Below are 21,199 nucleotides of genomic sequence, written 5' to 3'. Positions count from 1 at the left end.
CACTCTGCGGCACTATTTACAGGCAACGCAAACCTATGGTGTTCATCGCATATGTGTACTAACCACAGGGACCTGCACTAACCCGTGGTGTTCCTCATATAGCGGGTATTAACCACAGGCAAGCCAGAACCATCATGTCGCTCCTAAAGTGATACTAATCACAGGTCCGTAAAATCCGGCAACGTACTCTGTTGCTACTCATCACAAACCTATTTTGTACCTAACATAGTGGTACAACGCGCAAGTAAAAGCGGCCCATGGTGTTCCCCGCGTGGTGGTACTAATCACAAGTAGTTTCATGGTTCTAATACAATCATCCCTTGGTTGCCCCTTTTAGTTGCCTCTTACAACTCTAAAAATAGAGTAAGATTCAAAAACCTATGTTCAAGCACTGCAAAGAAGACTAGGTTTATTTGAATCCATACTAACCCCCACCCCCCCCAAAAAAAGAAGAGAACAGCAATAGAAGAACCTTATCTCCTCAAAGAATGAGTGTGACAGGCAAAAATTAGAAAGACTATGATATACAGGAAAGTTCTGAACAACTGCAAAAAGACCTTGACACTGGTGTGAAATGGACAGCAAGCAATGGTATGATAAACAGGGTTAAAAGTCCGGCTGTGAGTTTCACAAATAGGAAAAGTCCTCTCAGTTTTAATTAATGCATTGATGGGGTGAAAGTTTCTTATGCAGATCACTGCAAGTACCTAGGTGTTAATATAAAGAAAGATCTTCATTGGCATAATCACAAACAGGATTGTAAATAAAGGGTACAAATCTCTGCACATGGTTATGAGGGTATTTACGGGTTATAATAAGGATGTACAGGAGAAGAGGGCAGTATATGGGACCCTCACCAGGTTTACTTGATTCGAGAACTGGGAAAAATCCAAAGAAAAACAGCTTGATTTGCTCTGAGTGATTTCCGACAAACAAGCAGCGTTGCGCAAAATGATGTGAAGTTTATACTGGAAACACTAGAGAGAAAGGAAAAGAGCTGCTCAACTAAGTGATATGTCAATATGAAAGTATTAATTTATCCTACTTCAGCACTATGTGATACAATCTAAAAGATTGATTAAATATTATAGTATGCGAACCTTTCTTGCGCCCAAGTTCCCATTACGCACTATGGAGCTCAGGGCTCAAGAAAAGGTTTGCGTACTATACAATATTAATATACCAGTACATGTTTTGGCTCTATTGAGCCATCATCACTACATATTTAAAATATAAAATAATTGTCAACTTGTTGGCATAAAAAGTATCTTTTGAAGGATTCCTGTGTTGATATTTAAAATTACCATATATGTTGGTTAAAATATGATCATGACATATGCAGTTAAAATATGATAAAATATGCTGCTTACACTGTTCAATGTACTCCCAAATTTTTCTAAATTGAAACAATCTTATTTTGTCAATATCCTTTTAGTTATTTCTGTCAAACGTGGATGAATTATTACCTGGTAACTGATCTAAAAAAGTAGACTGCGACTGAATCTACAAAAATGTCGGGCATACGAATGAAAGAATTGTAATAATTAGGTTCTGAGAAGAACCAAATTCTGCGAGATGTGTAATGTTATATAACTAATAAACTGCTCAATTTAATCAAACTTTTAGATTGTAATATATAGTATTGAACAAGGTGGATTAAGTAATAATTTCATATTGCGATTCTAACAGTCAATACAAATCCCTAAAATTAATTTTCCAAACTACAGTGGAGAAATGGCGTGGAATTACATTAGGAGGCGAATATGTATGAGTGGTGGTTTTAGAAGTAGAAAAGATCACAATATGAAGATAAAAGTTAGAATTCAAGAGGACAAAATTCGGGCAAGTATTCATTTAAAAGAAGATAAATTAACGACAGGAATAATTTACCAAAGGAGATGTTCAATAAATTTCCAAATATTTTGCAATTATTTAGGAAAAGATCAGGAAAGCAACAGATAGGGAATCTACCACCAGGGCGACTTTATGCAGATCATTGGTGACAGATTGATTGAATGACTGAAAACTAGCCTAAATTTTTATACCAGAATACCAATGGTACTGGTAGAGAACAAGATTATCAACGATTACAGAGAAAAGATGAAAGATATCATATGAGAAGAAAAGCCAATGGAAGCTAAAAGACACCAGTCCTTTCGTATACAGTTAGAAAAAAATAAACGGCAACTTGACAATTTTGGGGTGTACAGATCTAGAAGGGATGACGCTGATGCTAATACAGAATTATGACAAAATCAGCCATGTGGGAAATGACACAGAAAGGAACGTGATGGTAGCGAGTGATCTCAATTTATCAAATGTTAACTCGTAAGGTAACGAATAACAAAGTATGACCAACAAAGGGTAAACAAGTTAACCTGGGAAGATCGATGATGATGCATGCTATTTGAAGGGGCCTAACATCTAGGTCATCGGTCCCAATCTGGAAAGATCAGCTGAATCAGAAAGTAATTGAATCAACTAGAAGGAAGGTATTCTAGGCACAGTGTTGATAAAACCAGATGAAATGTATAAAGAAACATGTGTTATCATGAAGCTGTATATGCATAATTAAACATAAATGTGAAAGGAAGGTTATAAAGTAGGACTATTAGGCAGTACCATATGTTTGAATAAACTGGCATGACTGAATTTTTAAAGTTAGATCAGTGGAAAATGGTAAACAAAAAGGTAAACGACCTATGGGACGGGTTTAACACTAGATCTGGAAACTGTTGAATATTCAACACTTCAGTCCCTGCTGTAGTGGTATCAGATGTCATGATAGTCTGATTATTGGTGTTCTCGATGCGCACAGCAGGCTTGAGTTCAGTTTCATTCATACTGTAGTTATAACCTCTATAGACGCAATTTCATGGAAATAAATTAATGCAGTATTCCGTCCATCTGATTGAGTACCATTGCATGTAGTGGTTGTAAACACTATGGGCCGATTGCAGAAAACGGTGTTTAGACAATGGCTACAGTTAAACAATGTCTAAGTATGGCTGCCACATTGCAGAGACATTATTTATAACTTAGACACTGTCTAAAACCGATGTTCAACCGGCCATGTTTAAACACTGACGAGAACACTGTTTAACCTCAAATGTAAGGAGTGAATCACAATCAGAAGTTATGTACCGGGAAACATGTAATCTGTATTACCATGTTGATGATATAGATGTTTATTCCCATAGGGAACCTGAAATATTTTGGTAGTGTGCTATTTACCAACAAATGAGCCCAATTCAGTACACTGGGGCAAAACACTGGCAACCAGCAATTGAGTTAGCTGGAAAATTTATAATGTCCAATAACGGACCAACTATAAAGGTATTACCATGTTGAGACAATTTCGGGAAGAAAGGTTAGTCCGACGGCCTCTCTGTGGGTCTTCCGCTGCAAAATCACAGCAATTTATTTGAAATGTATGGGGAGGTACAGTTTAAAATAAGATTTCACTTTTCAAGGGACTTGTTTCTTGAGACTGACAAAGGGACAATATGATAACTGTCAACTTGACTACAATTCTTGTCAACCAATATATTTTATTATACAAGGGATAATTTCCATGGAATCATAGGTCACTTCGAGTACATACATGTCAGAATTACTTGTCTCAATCGTCAGAGTGCTGTCACATACATCAACAGGGAGAGATTCACTTATATTTACTGCCAAGTAAGCACACATAATAATGACAACTAAAAAGTAGGTTGTATGTGGTTTTTTATAATCGTCGCACTAATTCAGATAGCAACTATGAGATAGGAAAAGGTTAGGGGTGGTGATGATTGTTTAAAAAGGAGGACTGGGGAAGAGCCATGGCCATAAAAACAGCCCTAGATGTAAAAATAGGGAAACTATGAAAAACAATCTTCAGGGCTGCCGATGATTCGTTTTGAACCTATGATTTCCAGAATGCAAACTATATCTACTGTATATGGCCCGTACAACTCATCTGGTTACACAGTACTATTGTTTCATCCTCCCTTCACCGAAGCTATTTATGAGTACATTACATTCACCGTAACAAAACTGTAATCAAAGCTACATTTCCTTGTGTGGTAGCGTGTCGCTTTAGCGTTGATATTATGAAATTTAATTTCCACCAAAAGTGCTAATCTTATCTGCGGGCAAGTCATGCTCATGCTTAGCCATATTTGAGTAATGTGTAGGAAGACAACAGTTGACTAGCATTCGGCGCGCGCACCGACGAATTTCATTGGTTGTGACAAGCAAAGAGTTGCATGAAAGATACTTCTATTTATATTTTCGAACGAATATTGAAACTTTAAACGATGTCTAGTTAAACACTGGCTGAACATTGTTTATGCAATGGAAGACCGTGCACAACTTAAACGTTGTTTAGGTAGACGTTGTCTAAGGCTTAAAACTAGTCATTGTTTCTGCAATCGGCCCTATGCTTTGCTATTCTATTTCATTTTAATTCATAGTTCGACAGGTGCAGAGATGAGGTGGTCACGGCTGGTCCGAGGTTCTACAAATCTGCATTCCGACCGACCAACCTGAGGACCGGTGGCCACAGCTTCTACACCTCTGCATTTGGGAGACAGAGGGACTGATTCCCACTGCCAGGTGTTCTGGAAATGGTTTTCCATTCTCCTGCACCAAGGTAGAATGCCAGGACAGTTCCTAGTATAGGCCACAGCTGCACCCACCTGACCCTTCTTCAAATCACTTACATCTCCTAGTCAGAGAGGGCGTTACTCTCTAAGAAGCCCACTTCCCCCTTCAGAGGAGGGATGAAAACTGAGCAGTAGTAGTAATAGTAGTTTATAAATATTATTTGATTGATTATATACACTTTTAGTACAGTGTGTGCATCTCCATTATGGAAAACAGTGATGAAGTAGTACGAAATTTGTTGGAAGATGAAAGTAGCGGATCTAACTGATATTGAAAACAAACCAACAGATTCAGAGCCAGATTCGGAATATGTATCAGCTGTTTCTTTGCATAAAATACTGGAAAGTGATAGTGATGACGAGCCTGCCATACACCAACCCCATATATTTTCCCTAATAATTGCAAGAATATACCCCTCAGGGTGATGAAACATTTGCTAGTGCTTTACAGATACATTATTAACAATCGTTTTTGATACGTTTCATTTTCATATACATATGATCAGTGCTTTATCAAATGTTTAGTCGTTTTGAATTTAAGAATATGTTTTATCATTTTGAATTTAAGAATTACACCTTTTGAACTGGCTGTACATTTTTCTAGTCAAAACATTTATGCAATTTTGTGTCAACATGAAAATCTCAGTGTATTGGCTTTACATGGATAAATGAAACTTGAATTTTTTTTTTCATACCTTATGTATAGTTTGCATTTTAGTTAGACAAATAAAAGTTTCCAAATATGGATGCCACAACAAGTTTTAACATTGCCAGTCCTAGGGTTAAACCAGTAGCTGAATGTGAAAACACGTACCTTTAACGGTGGTAAGGAATGGTAAAATAGTAAATATAACAGATGCAGGAGGAGATGCAAGTAAGAGTGAAACAGAATCCAGAATGGTTGTGGGAGTAAGGAGAGATTGAAGGAACTTACTAGGAAGTAGGCCAAGGGGACAACCTAAACAGATTTCATCCACACATGGCCCAGGACAGAACTAAATGGAGACAATGAATTCCATGTAACAGAATCTGCCCCCAGGCGAGACATACATTGAAAATAAAAATAAGATTGCAACCGAATCATGGTCGTCCCAAGCAATACACGAAAGAACAGATTGTTGCTACATGCACATGGTAGTTGTGTAAATTAATACAAAATCAGCTGATTACTTTATTCAAATAATTTGTAGTCTTAGTTCCCTGCATACTTGGTACTTTCCACCTTCGTTTATTCATCGAGTAAAAGTTAATAATCAAATTCCTATATCCCAGTAATATTGCAGTTCAAGCCCCCGGCGTAGTTTTGACAGAAATTATTGTAGACACTTTTATTCTCCGTCCCACATAGTAGGGAAAATAATAGTAATCAACTGGCGGTAAAAATTCATATAAGCACATTTCAGCTGAGAATTGTGGTGTAGATACAGTATATTTAGAGAGTACCCTATCTTGATTGCTATATTTGTGTGTATCTTTCGTGTGTATCTATTAGAACATAGTACTAATAATAATCTGTCTAAGCATTTAGCTTTGTTGGTAATCTTTGAGTATAGTAGTTCTTGCAAATTTCAAACTTGCAATTTTCATTTCTGTTTCTGCTTAGTAGTGACATACGGTACCGGTATAGTAATTAGGATACGTGTGAACGTAGTTTAAAATTATTGTAGTGTACTGTACAGTAGTATACGAGTAATATCTTATTAGAATTTAGCGTGCTTATTTATTTATTGTAAAATTTTAAGTTAACCAGAATAGAACTGCCAAGTTAAAAACACATTTAATTTAAATTTATATTTTCAATCTTGACCAACCTACAATCAGTTCAAATCTCCACTTATTGTTGACGACACATCCTGTCACCAGACACGATACGTCAAGAACTTAATATGATATAGGGGTCACATAAACCCCGATATGCAATCCTCTTCACCGAAAAGAAGATCCATTTTAGTTTTGGACATTTTCCATATTAGATAGATTAGGACCAAAAAACTTTACTGTATTGACTTATGTTTGTATATATTGTATATAATGTATATGTTGTATATAGTGTATATATTGGTATGTTTACATTGGTTAAAAAGGTCCCAAACCTTGACCTAAAGGTTGTTTACAGGCTGAAGATGCCCAAAATAATGGGTGAAACATGTACCTGACCAAATAAGTCTACATAAAATCATGTAGATAATAACCACATTAAACGTGGAAAGTATTGAATAGGTGGGTTTTTATTAAATTATCCTTGATATCTATGCCTATAGTAGAGGTATCCATAGAAAATACTAAAATTCGTTGTAATTAGGATAGGCTTAATTGCAGTTTAGAACTGTGTAATTCTTGTGTATTCCTTTTGGTATTCAGTAATTAACAGCAGTTTTTATCATGTTAGGGTGTTGTAGGATAAAAATAGAGTACGACTAAGTATTGTAGTGTAGTCGTATATTAATTACCGGTACCCTATTGTCGTGTGATCTTTGAGTACTATCCCAGACAATATATCATTCCGTTTAATTTTTTTTTGCAAATAAGTGACTATTTTTCCTTTTCTTTTCATTTTTTCCGTAAGGAATGGATAAGGAGTGCAAGTGTAGGAACTGCGGGTGTGGTGAGGCCTTGAGGGGTATGAGGGAGGAGTCGGAGAGTTTGAGGAAGATAATTAGGATTCTCACAGAAGACAGGATTCCCTCAAACAATGTAAGGTAACAGTAGGTGTACAAGAGGGACGGGAAGGAAAGGGGGGGAGTTGTAGGTGGTCTAATGTTCTAAGGAGAATGAGATTGCAGGATAAGGGCTCTACTCAGGATCAGAATTCAGGACAGGTGTCCGTGCGAAATCAGTAAAAGTCACTCCAGGTAGAACAGAGGGAAGATGAGGATCGGGGAACTGTTCCTGAGATGTGTGGAAGTAGAAGGAAGGAAAAAGGTAGGAGAGGGAAATGTAGCATGGAGGATAGGAAAAGACAGGTGGAACAGGGTCATGGGAAGGAAAAAAGAAAGGAGGAAGTTGCTTCTGCAGCTATCGGGAAAGATAGGGCTGACCAGGAGGGGAGGGGATCAAATAAGGCTCTGGCCATGGGGGATTCCATCATTAGACATGTGGGGAAAGTGTGTGGAGGAAAGGGAACGAGGATAGAGTCTTATCCAGGAATTAGGTTGAGACACATGTTGAGGAAAGTAGAAGAGAGGGAGGAGGGGAAGGAAAATATTGTAGTGTTTCACGCTGGTACCAACAACGTAAGGCAAGCTGATTATAAGTACCAACATAGTTGGAGATGTGTGGGATCTGGTAATTGCAGCACGGGTGAAGTTTAAGGAAGTGGAGATTGTTATCAGTGGAATACTGTGTAGGAGGGATACCGGAGGGTGACTGGGGATTTAAATGAGACTATGGAGTGGGTACGTGGGAAACTGGGAGTGAAATTTCTAGATCCTAATGGGTGGATAGAAGATAGGAATCTGCGCTCCGATGGCCTTCACGTACCGCAGTGGTACGCATAAGTTAGGAAATTTGATTGGAAGGGTAATAGGGAGGTACATTCAGGGAAATGGTGTGGCCTAGGGAGCGGTGATAAGGTAACACGGAACTGGAAATCAAGTAGGGATGACATAAAACTGTTAGAGTTGAACTGTAGAAGTAATGTAAAGAAAGGAATACAATTAAGTAATTAACAGACATATATTTACCAGATACTGTAATAGGAGTTGAATCATGGCTGAGAAATGATATAATGGATGCAGAAATGTTCTCACAGAACTGGAGTGTGTATCGTAGAGATAGGATAGAAATGGTAGGAGGGGGAGTATTCATTCTGGTGAAAGAAGAATTTGTAAACTACGAAAAAGTTAAAGATGACACACAAAATTCTACTAGGTGTGAGGCTCATTTCTAAAGATAATAGGCAACTTGATATCTTTGGAGTGTACAGACCGGGAAAGGGTAGCGCTGACACGGATTCAGAATTATTTGATAATAAGCTATGTGGGGCAAATCATGGAAAGGAATGCGATTGTAGCGGGAGATCTGAATTTACCAGATATCAATTGGGAAGGAAATGTGAACGACAGGAACCCTGACCAACAAATGGCAAATAAGTTAATATGGGAAGGACAGCTGATTCAGAATGTGATGGAACCAACTAGAGGGAAAAATACCCTGGATGTGGTGCTGGTAAAACCAGATGAGCTCTATAGAGAAACCAAAGTAATAGATGGTATTAGTGATCATGAAGCTGTTTTTGTCATATTTAAAAATAAATGTGATAGAAAGGAAGGTCGTAAAAGTAGGACTATTAGGAAGTACCATATGGCCGGTAAAGCAGGCATGAGGGAGTTTCTAAAAAGTAACAATGATCGGTGGAAAAAAAAGTAAACAGATTCTGGGATGGGTTTAAAGCAATTGTTGAGGAATGTGAAAACAGGTTTGTACCTTTAAAGGTGGTAAGGAATGGTAAAGACCTGCCTTAATATAATAGAAAAATAAAGAGACTAAGAAGAAGGTGCAGACTGGAAAGAAATAGATTTATGGTTGTGGAAGTAAGGAGACATTGAAGGAACATACTAGGAAATTGAATCTAGCAAAGAAGGCAGCTAAGGATAACATGATGGCAAGCATAATTGGCAGTCATACAAATTTTAGTGAAAAATGGAAGGGTATGTATAGGTATTTTAGGGCAGAAACAGATTCCAAGAAGGACATTCCAGGAATAATTAATGAACAAGGGGAGTGTGTATGTGAGGATCTTCAAAAGGCAGAAGTATTCAGTCAGCAGTATGTAAAGATTGTTGGTTACAAGGATAATGCCTAGATAGAGAAGGAGACAAATGCTAAAAAAGTATTAAAATTTACATATGATAACGACATTTACAATAAGATACAAAAGTTGAAAACTAGAAAAGCGGCTGGAATTGATAAGATTTCTGGGGATATATTAAAGATAATGGGTTGGGATATAGTACCATATCTAAAGTACTTATTTGATTATTGTTTGGTCGAAGTAGCCATACCAAATGAATGGAGAGTTGCTATAGTAGCCCTGTGTATAAAGGAAAGGGTGATAGACATAAAGCTGAAAATTACAGGCCAGTAAGTTTGACATGCATTGTATGTAAGCTTTGGGAAGGCATTCTTTCCGATTATATTAGACATGTTTGTAAAATTATTAACTGGTTCGATAGAAGGCAGTTCGGTTTTAGGAAAGGTTATTCCACTAAAGGTGAACTTGTAGGATTCCAGCAAGATGTAGCAGATATCTTTGATTCAGGATGTCAAATGGACTGTATCGCGATTGACCTGTCTAAAGCATTCGATAGGGTGGATCATGGGAAATTACTGGCTAAAATGAGTGCAATTGGACTAGACAAAAGAGTGATGGAATAGGTTGCTATATTTCTAGAAAATAGATCTCAGAGAATTAGAGTAGGTGAAGCATTATCTGGACCTGTAACAATTAAGAGGGGAATTCCTCAAGGCAGTATTATTGGACCTTCATGTTTTCTTATATATATAAATGATATGAGTATACAATTGGAATCAGAGGTAAGGCTTTTTGCGGATGATGTTATTCTGTATAGAGCAATAAATCAGTTACAAGATTGTGAGCAACTGCAACGTGACCTCGATAATGTTGTGAGATGGACAGCAGGCAATGGTATGTTCATAAACGAGGTTAAAAGTCAGGTTGAGAGTGTCACAAATAGAAAAAGTGCTCTCAGATTTAATTACTGTGTTGATGGGGTGAAAGTTTCTTTTGGGGATCATTGTAAGTATCTAGGTATTAACATAAGGAAAGATCTTCATTGGGGTAATCACATAAATGGGATTGTAAATAAAGGGTACAGATCTGTGCACATGGTTATGAGGGTGTTTAGGGGTTGTAGTAAGGATGTAAAGGAGAGGGCATATAAGTCTCTGGTAAGACCTCAACTAGAGTATGGTTCCAGTGTATGGGACCCTCACCAGGATTACCTGATTCAAGAACTGGAAAAAATCCAAAGAAAAGCAACCCGATTTGTTCTGGGTGATTTCCGACAAATAAGTAGCGTTACAAAAAATGTTGCAAAGTTTGGACTGGGAAGAATTAGGATAAAGAAGACTAGCTGCTCGACTAAGTGGTATGTGATGTAGATGATTCCCATAGGGAATCTGAAATATTTGTCCCGAATGAGTGAACGGTCCAATAACAGACCATTTATATTGGTATTAAGTGGTATGTTCCGAGCTGTCAGCGGAGAGATGACGTGGAATGACATTAGTAGACGAATTAGTTTGAGTGGCGTCTTTAAAGGTAGGAAAGATCACAATATGAAGATAAAGTTGGAATTCAAGAGGACAAACTGGGGCAAATATTCACTTATAGGAAGGGGAGTTAGGGATTGAAATAACTTACCAACGGAGATGTTCCATAAATTTCCAATTTTTTTTGCAATCATTTAAGAAAAGGCTAGGAAAACAACAGATAGGTAATCTGCCACCTGGGCAACTGCCCTAAATGCAGATCAGTATTGACTGATTGCAGTGAATGGTACAGAGTTTAACGAACAAATTGCGAAGGGGCGGAGATATCTTCCCTGGTTCCCCATTTTCACACCAGGCAAATGCTGGGGCTGTACGTTAATTAAGGCCTCAGCCGATTCCTTCCCATCCCATCGTCGCCATAAGACGTAAAGCAAAGTAGCGAACAAAAAAGTAGTACAGTAGAGTCACGTTAATCCAAACTGATTGGGACCGGAGTCTGTTCGGATTACGAAATTTTCGGAATAACCGGAAAACATTTTCGCCACATTTACATATAACAACCCAGCCGTCCATCAGATCGCAAATACTTTAAAGAAGCACAATATCAATATAGCCTTCAGGACAGTTAACACTAATCGAAACATGTTTTTTAACCACAACAAGGTCAATCACAATAGCAACCATTATTCAAGGTCCGGCATATATAAACTAACATGTACACAATGTGGTTTTTCTTATATCGGACAGACTGGCCGCAGCTTTAACACGAGATATCTGGAACATTATAACGCTCAAAAACACAATAAGTACTCAGCGATGAGCCAACATATGAGAGAAACGGGCCACCACTTTACATCCATAGAGAAAGATCTTACCATCATTAGAAGCATAGGTAAAGGGAAATTAATGAATGAACTGGAAAACCTACACATCTTTTTAGACCAAACCTACAATAAAAATAAAAATCTCAACGACGTCAATGAAATTAAAAATCCTTTGTACGAATTAACACCTAGATTAATTAATAACGTGAATTCAGATCAAAACAAAATCCCTCAATTATTTAAATCTCCACACTCAAATGCTTCATCCATCATGCCAAAAGTTAAACCCGCCCATATTGCTTCTAGAAACTCCCCTCCAGCAACAGCACACACGCCCATAGACCAGCCTACCCCCACTCTCCCTCCATGCCCCGCCCCTCCATTACCGCACCATTACAACACCAGGAGTAGAAATGGTGACAAGACAGGCGCTGCCGGAACAGACAGATCCATCTAGTATTAACTGAACAAGTAAGTCACTTTACAGTTAAGAGGTGTTAATTTAATACATTTTATCACAACCCGTGCTCAAAAAAAAAAAAAAAAAAAAAAAAATTTTAATTCAAAATTATTTTCTACTTCATTACAGATATTCTTAAGATCCCTCCCAAAGACCAAGCAACACATCAACGGGAACAATTTTCACACAAGACTGTATCAAGTGTTTAGGATGTCTCTTCCCAATTAAGCAGCAGCCTAAAACTATGAAACAGCTAAATATTGTACTCTTGTCAATTCCTTGACGTTACATGAGACCCAAAGTCAAGACGCTAACAGTTTCATTCACAACGTTTTTGACCAGTCTACCTACAACAATCGACTTTTGAATCTCCACTTGTACACGACAACACATTTAAATATTAGTTACGTCAAGAACATGAAAATGAAAATCGTGGGTCAAACAAGCTCCAGTTTTAATATCACCCCTTCTCAAGAAGAAAAAAGAAGATCCGTTTCATTTTATTTTTAGTTTTGAACATTTTAAGTTAACCAGAACTGCCAAGTTAAAACACATTCAATTTAAATTTATATTTTCAATCTTGACCAACCTACAATCAGTTCAAATCTCCTCTTATTGTTGACGACACATCCTGTCACCAGACACGATACGTCAAGTACTTAATATGATATAGGGGTCACATAAACCCCGATTTGCAATCCTCTTCACCGAAAAGAAGATCCATTTTGTTTTGGACATTTTCCATATTAAATAGATTAGGACCAAAAAACTTTACTGTATTGACTTATGTTTGTATATATTGTATATAATGTATATGTTGTATATAGTGTATGTATTAGTATGTTTATATTAGTTAAAAAGGTCCCAAACCTTGACCTAAAGGTTGTTTACAGGCTGAAGATGCCCAAAATAATGGGTGAAACATGTACCTGACCAAATGAGTCTACATAAAATCATGTAGATAATAACCACATTAAACGTGGAAAGTATTGAATAGGTGGTTTTTTATTTAATTATCCTTGATATCTATGCCTAAACATTTTCTAATAATAATGTTATTGTTTTTACATCCCGCTAACTACTTTTATGGTTTCCAGAGACGCCGAGGTGCCGGAATTTTCTCCCGCAGGAGTTCTTTTACGTGCCAATAAATCTACTTACACGAGGCTGATGTATTTGAGCACCTTCAAATACCACCGGACAGAGCCAGGATCGAACCTGCCAAGTTGGGGTCAGAAGGCCAGCGCCTCAACCATGTGAGGAAAATAGTTTCTACAATACAGTACAGTACATACTGTAATTTGAAATGTCCATAGAACTTGCCATACGCTACGTCGAGCAACACTCCACTGCTACGCCCACTGATGTGATGTTTATGAGACGCTGGTTTAACACTGCATCTTCGAGTAGGTTCCAATCACTACGGCAAAAGAAACTAACAGAATTTGTAAAGACAAACGACCAGTGATTGATGGTTTATGATGTGTAATTGTTTACATTAAGTTATTCTAGTAAAATATGACTAATAAAATGCAAGTAAATCTTAATTCTATAATATGTTCTTTCATTTAAATAAGGAGATTTTTTTTTTTTAAATTGAATATTTCAGTTCGGATTAACCGGACTTTCGGATTAACAGGACTCTAGTGTAGTTCTTCTTTTATGACCGCATAGGACCAATTTCGTCAGTCCATCGTTGTCTCTTTGAAGGGATTTTTCGGGCTTTGCGGTCCTCCCAGTACTTCAGACACTCCAATTTTTGAGCCCTTTCCTTGGCTGAAAATGTGAGTGTTGTTGGTTTCTTTCGCATAAGAGTTGAGTTTTGTATTCAATTTTATCTTATTTGTGGTGTCCTATGTTGTAAGGCCTATTTCCTTCAGATCCTTTCTTACTTCTCTGATCCATTTACATCCTGTTTTGTTTTTTTGTTTTTCCCTATACAAGTAAGAATACTTCTACCAAACGAGTGGCTGCGTGGTTTGTGTCACATAGCTGTCAGCTTGCATTCAGGAGATAGAGGGTTTGAAGCCCCGCCATCACAGCAGCCCTGAAGGTGGATTTTCCATGGATTCGCATTTTCACACCATGCAAATGCTGGGGCTGTACCTTAATTGTTTTTCTGCTATTTGATTTTTGATGTCGCATCGACAGAGATAGGTCTTATGGCGACGATGAGATAGGAAAGGCCTAGGAAGTGGAAGGAAACGGCCGTGGCCTTAATTAAGGTACAGCCCCGGCATTTGCCTGGTGTGAAAATGGGAAACCATGGAAAACCACCTTCAGGGCTGCCGACAGTGGGGCTCGAACCCACTATCTCCCGATTACTGGATACCGGCCGCACTTAAGCGACTGCAGTTATCGAGCTCGGTGTACCTTAATTAAGGCCATGGTGGCTTCCCTCCCACTCTCAGGCCTTTCCTATCTCATCATCATAAGACGTATTGGTGTTGATGCGACGTACAGAAAAATAATACTTCTAGGGACAGGGCGGTGGGTCCTGGCTAGCATAAAGGCAGGATCTCTTCCCATTGCTACTTTGGTATCACTTCACATTATTTTTGTAAGATCTTCTCATTCCTTACTTAACATGCAATATTTTTTTAAAAATTAATACATGGGCCAAAAGAGTATTTGCATTGTTTCTTCATGCTAGTCAATACATGCAATCACCTGCAAATTTTTGCAGATATTCATGTAAACTATCTAATGTGTTCACTACTGCAAAATCATGAATTGCAGACAATTTAGAAGCACTGAGTATGAACTCTGTAAAACTACAGGAGGCATGGCCATTTGCATTCTTAAGGTTCTGACAGATCAAAATATTTCTTTAACTCCTGCCATTGCCAATGAATTTAAATTTTGTATACCTGACACACACACACACTGAAATTAAAAGATTATTTACTTCAATGAATCAGTATTAGATTAAGTGAAATGCAAAATATCAGAAATAAGAAATTATGTTCTAACATTGTAGAATTAGAATAGTTTCAGCATTGAAATGTATGATGATTTGGTTAATACTAGGTGGATAGGAAAGTAATGCACAGTTTCTTTTCACAAATTAGTAAAGGAGGAATAACAGAAACAAAACAACTACACTAGAGTCCCGTTAATCCGAAAGTCCGGTTAATCCGAACTGAAATATTCCTTATTGAAATGAACGAACCTATTATACAATGAAGATTACTTGCATTTTATTAGTCATATTTTACTAGAATAATAAAACATAATTACACATCATAAACCATCAACCACTGGTCGTTTATCTTTACAAAGTCTGTTAGTTTCTTTTGCCGTAGTGATTGGAACCTACTCGAAGGTGCAGTGTTAAACCAGCGTCTCATAAACATCATATCAGTGGGCGTAGCAGGGGAGTTTGCTCGACATAGCGTACGGCAAGTTCTACTCGTAAGGTGGCCACAGCATCTCAATGTGGCATTAGTTGTTCATTGTGGTCTTCTTCATTGTCACTCAGTTCCTCATCAACTCCCGATTCTTTCTCCACCATAGTTATAATTTCTTGGACTGTTTGTAATTGATGACAGTCAGCTTCCATCCACTCGCTAATGTCATTTTCATTGTCATTTTCTCCTCTACAGGTTCTTAACTACCCTACTGTAATTTTATACAGTATTTTATTAATGTAACTGCTAAAGAATGGACATTTCAAATTACAGTATGCATTGTACTGTAGAAAATATTTTCCTCAGACGGTTGAGGCGCTGGCCTTCTGACCAGAACTTGGCAGGTTCGATCCTGGCTCAGTCCGGTGATATTTGAAGGTGCTCAAATATGTCAGCCTCGTGTAACTAGATTTACTGGCACAGAAAAGAACTCCTGCGGAAGAAAATCCCGGCACCTAGGCGTCTCCGGAAACCGTAAAAGTAGTTAGTGGGACGTAAAAACAACATTATTATTAGAAAACATTTTCCTGTTAATACGAAAATTTCGTAATCCGAACAAACTCCGGTCCAATTAGTTCGGATTAACGAGACTACTGTATATGTTTTACCTACTTTTCATCTTAGAATTAAGCCTGTCAAGACATTTCTCCTGTTATGACACCAAGTTGAATATGCCATATTCACAGAACTCTGCTCCTTGAGAGTACAGCCACCTGTGCATGACTGATTTCACTTCTACATCTGCACCAAAACATTTACCTTCTAGGAATTTCTTCAGTGATCAGAAGAGGTGAAAGTCAAAACAGCGCAAGATTGGACTGCACAGTGGATGACTAGGCACTTCCGAGTCAATGTGGGCACCAACAGGAGCTGCAACGTGGGGACAAGCATTGTCAGAACCTGTTTTGCTGATTAATAATAATGTTATTGGCTTAACGTCCCACTATATAATTTTACGGTTTTTGGAGATGCCAAAATTTAGTCCCACAGGAGATCTTTTACGTGCCGGTAAATCTACTGAAACAAGGCTGACGTATATGAGCACCTTCAAATACCACCGGACTGAAGCAGGATCGAACCTGCCATATTCGGTTCAGAAAGCCAGCGCCTCAACCGTCTGAGCCACTCAGCCCAGTTTTTTTGCTGTTTGGGTGACCCTGAATTTCCTCTGTAGCATAGAGTTAGAAGAATTTCTTCTGTAGCATAGAGTTAGAATGTTTCTACACCATATTGGCCACTGGCTTCACAATATCCCAATATGTCATGCACAATATCGTATGCTGCACCTTATAAATTTTGAATTGTAGTGCCAAGGTTTCCAAAAGCACCTGCCAATCATTTTAAATTGATGACTCAGTGCCTCCGACAGCGGATATTGTTGAAACAGTCACAGGTCAGCTACATTGTGCTTCTTTGGCAAGGTTTACTTGGCCCTCCTCAAAGAATCTGTACCATCTGGAGATATTGTTTGATCCAGATAATCAGAACCTCACACTGTGAATATTTTTCTCAGTGAATTTCACTCTGCATTTTTTGTTTTGTCCACAAAAACAAGAGGCATGAACATGCTCGCACATGCAGCACCTTTGGTCGCTGGTTACTGCTAGCTCCACCAGTGCAGCAGTTTATTGGGCCACTGCTGTCTGTAGAACAAAATTCAAACTTACTAAGAAGGAGCTTTGGACAGAGATACAAATAGTTTAATGTACAAAAAAAATCAAGAGTTACTTTTCAGTCTGCCCTCAAATATTATCAGGCTTAAAGTGTTTTCGAATTCTGGCTCCTTTATCAGACACTTTCAATCATTGAGGGATCAGGGTCGAGAAAGGGTTGTTGCTTTCCAAAAAATCATATCCCCACGGGTGGAGGCATAGAATGCATAAAATATACGGTATCTCCTGCTAGTTGTAAGAAATGACTGAAAAAGGAAGGTACTGGATCTCTCAGCTTGGAAGCGAGAAAGCGCAGGGACCCGTGTCAAGTCTGGCATTGCTTCCATTTGCGCCAGCCCCTCTGTTTCCATCTTTTCTTGGTCAGTTCTTTGTTCTCCTTAGACCTCAGAAGCATTAGGTCTGTGCGACCTAGGGAGTTTTTCATTTTCAAGTCATTCATCACCCATCCCTTTCTTTACCCAATACCTTCAATCTTCAAAGGACTGCACCTCTTCCTTGTTCTCTCCTGATCAGAGCAAGAGGGGATGATTGCTTAGTTGGGCAAAAGTATACATTTCCCTCTCAGCCAAGACCGGTAGCAAGCTGTCATGCGCGACTATATTCTCTTCTTCCTAGTCGCTCAAAGATGTGTATATTAATTATTGGTCTGTGTACATCCTGGATAGTCTATAACTACAAGGTTTTTCAATCTGTTGAAAATAATACCCTCTGAACAGACTGAAAAACTCACAGTAATAGATAAATTGCTATTTGTTTTACGTCGCACCGACACAGATAGGTCTTATGGTGACGATGGGAGAGGAAAGGCCTAGGAATGGGAAGGAAGCAACCGTAGCCTTAATTAAGGTACAGCCCCAACATTTGCCTGGTGTGAAAATGGGAAAGCACGGAAAACCATCTTCAGGGCTGCCGACAGTGGGGTTTGAACCCACTATCTCCCGGATGCGAGCTCACAGCTGTGCGCTCCTAACCGCACGGCCAACTTGCCCGGTACAGATAAATTGAAACTGAAACAAAATGCCTTACACTCTTAACAGATTATAGTGGATAGTGCCAAAACTCATGGTCTAACATGTTAGATATGCATAGTATTAAGCCTCTCAAAGGGAGTGCCCCCCTCCCTCTATAGTGGATACAATGTTTCGTATCAGACCACTGGCCTGTAGAAAAGGAGTTTTTATTGTTCAGTAGTTGGTAGTGAAATCTGTGAGTGACACAATACTTCATAAATTTCAGCCAATGGCAGTGGTTCTTCTCTCAAGATGTATTGAAAATGTTGTATGATTTCTGATAATTTGCTACAAAAGAAAGTATAGGGAATAGCTGGAATCAGCTGGGTGACAGCCCTAATTGCAAATCAATGGGGATCGATTGCTGATTGAATATACACTGACTGACAGTGACAATGCAACACCAAGGAGGAGTGGTTCGAAAGGGATGAAAGTTGGGGAAAAAACAGAGACGGCACGGACGAATAATTGATGTTTATTTCAAACCGATATGCAGGTTACACAATGCGCACGGCATCGACTCAGTAGGATGTAGGACCACCGCGAGCGGCGATGCACGCAGAAACACGTCGAGGTACAGAGTCAATAAGAGTGCGGATGGTGTCCTGAGGGATGGTTCTCCATTCTCTGTCAACCATTTGCCACAGTTGGTCGTCCGTACGAGGCTGGGGCAGAGTTTGCAAACGGCGTCCAATGAGATCCCACACGTGTTCGATTGGTGAGAGATCCGGAGAGTACGCTGGCCACGGAAGCATCTGTACACCTCGTAGAGCCTGTTGGGAGATGCGAGCAGTGTGTGGGCGGGCATTATCCTGCTGAAACAGAGCATTGGGCAGCCCCTGAAGGTACGGGAGTGCCACCGGCCGCAGCACATGCTGCACGTAGCGGTGGGCATTTAACGTGCCTTGAATATGCACTAGAAGTGACGTGGAATCATACGCAATAGCGCCCCAAACCATGATGCCGCGTTGTCTAGCGGTAGGGCGCTCCACAGTTACTGCCGGATTTGACCTTTCTCCACGCCGACGCCACACTCGTCTGCGGTGACTATCACTAACAGAACAGAAGCGTGACTCATCGGAGAACACGACGTTCCGCCATTCCCTCATTTCTCTAAGTTTCACACTTCTAAACTGTGTAATTCATGCTCGGGGCGAATAGTATACCTTTACTGCCAACCCGTATTTCCCCTTAGTAACCACCACATCAAAACCTTCCTAAAAATCAAAATAAAGATTATACACAAATAGGCGAATTAAAAATCTCCATAAAGTACAGAAAAAGACCTATTAAGGTGTCAGTTTTTCTTGCTAAAAAAAAAATGACAGGCTCCACATAAAAATAACATTTGAGATCCACTCTAGAGAGTGCAAATTTTTTAAAAACATATTCATGAAGAATACCCAAGTATAACTATTTCCCATATTCCCAGACCATAAAAAAAAATTATAACCATGCACTTTCAAAATATCATGCAATAATATCCATATTTTGGCCTACTTTATACAGCAGATAAAATGATACAATATTTCCCATTAAACTTATCAAGTTCAGCTCTGATTCAACGAATGACAAAATATTTACTCAAAAAGAATTATGAAGAAAAACTATTAGGCCTAGTGGAAATAAAACCTTTTTCATGCAAAAAATAAATGTGCCATTCAGAAAATTCTCATAGTTTAGAAAGATGCTAAGAAGTTTAAGAATTTTGCAAAATTGTGCAAGTGAAAGTTAGAATAAGTGAAAATAAAGTAGCTGGCTCAATAAAATAAGTGGAAATAAAGTAGCTGGCTCAATAAAATAGAATTCTTCACAAAAAAAAAATCAAAACTAAATAGGCCACAAACACATTTGTTTTGAATTACCCAGCTAACATGCACAAGACAGTATATGGTCAGATGAAAGTTTGCATTTAATACAATCTACATAAACTCACACCATAATGTACTCATTTAAAAACTGCAGTAATGCAAATGAAAATTCTAGCTCATAAAAATCAAAAGTGCTTTGTTTTAATAAAAATGGATATCTCACAAGGTAAGGAATTTTAATGTAAACTAGTCTACAGAAATCCAATGCTATCTACCTTTGATTTTGCCTTCTGATATACATGGTTTTCCATTTCCATGCTGTTCTTTGTGGTTGGCATACCAGACCTTTGTATTGCTTCATCGCTAGAGATAAAAACAAAATTGTTATAGCATAAAACAGCAACTAAACAGCTTTAAGGTTAAAATCTGCTTCACTTTAAACCACATTTTTTTCCCCACCAGAAGCATCAAATTCATCCAATTCAATTATGACGGAAATTTACTGATAAAACATAAATATATAATACCCAAAATTACTACGTAATCTGGAAATTAACCGTATGACAGCTTAAAACAACGCTTCCTTATTCCTAACGACTTCCCTGCTGCTAGATGTTTTATGAACGTCACAAGAATCGTAAACATATTGAAATCACTACCACTTTAACCACTTATTTCCAGGTGACACAATTAGCTCCTTTCTCAACTTACATTTTAGCGACGACACTTTGCCGAAAGGCATTTGTTCGCCAAGAACCTTCATCTGCTGCCATTTTAACATCCATACCACATCACATCAGCTGGCTTGTCTATAACTTCTTCTTCTTCTCCTCGATATTTAGTTGGGCTCTGTATTTAACTAACACCCAGTTCCAATACTTTATAAATGAAACACTTTCGAACACACAGAAACATTTAGTTATGGTGACTAATAAATACTTTATCTCACGGGTGTTAAAACTGGGGAATCTGGGAACCACTTGTTTATGAGCATGTATGGGTTGAACCGTAGACTACAACACTTGTATGGCTTCGAATCAGTGTCGCCAATTTCTGAGATGGTCAGGATCGTACAATAATCCCAAAAACCCCAAAAGTTTGTCGTTTTTTCGAGAGAGGATTGTA

At 38.4% G+C, this 21,199-nt stretch overlaps 1 protein-coding gene across 1 annotated transcript in view; it reads right to left on the bottom strand.

Moving 5' to 3' along the window:
* The window catches only part of MED15 (mediator complex subunit 15), a 203,022-nt gene extending 182,116 nt beyond the window's left edge, over window positions 1-20,906 (bottom strand). Inside the window, exons 1-2 of the mRNA XM_067145398.2 lie at window positions 20,786-20,906; window positions 20,350-20,437 (exon numbers count right to left, since the gene is read on the bottom strand). Coding sequence (XP_067001499.2) covers window positions 20,350-20,437; window positions 20,786-20,859 — 162 coding nt within the window. The 5' untranslated portion in view covers window positions 20,860-20,906. The remainder of the gene's footprint in view (window positions 1-20,349; window positions 20,438-20,785) is intronic.
* Between the last annotated feature and the right edge of the window lie 293 nt (window positions 20,907-21,199).

The sequence above is a fragment of the Anabrus simplex genome, chromosome 4 (genome assembly GCF_040414725.1).
Source record: "Anabrus simplex isolate iqAnaSimp1 chromosome 4, ASM4041472v1, whole genome shotgun sequence".
NCBI lineage: Eukaryota > Metazoa > Arthropoda > Insecta > Orthoptera > Tettigoniidae > Anabrus > Anabrus simplex.
The sequence above is the reverse complement of the archived record's forward strand: the minus strand, read 5'-3'. Positions and strand labels throughout refer to the sequence as shown.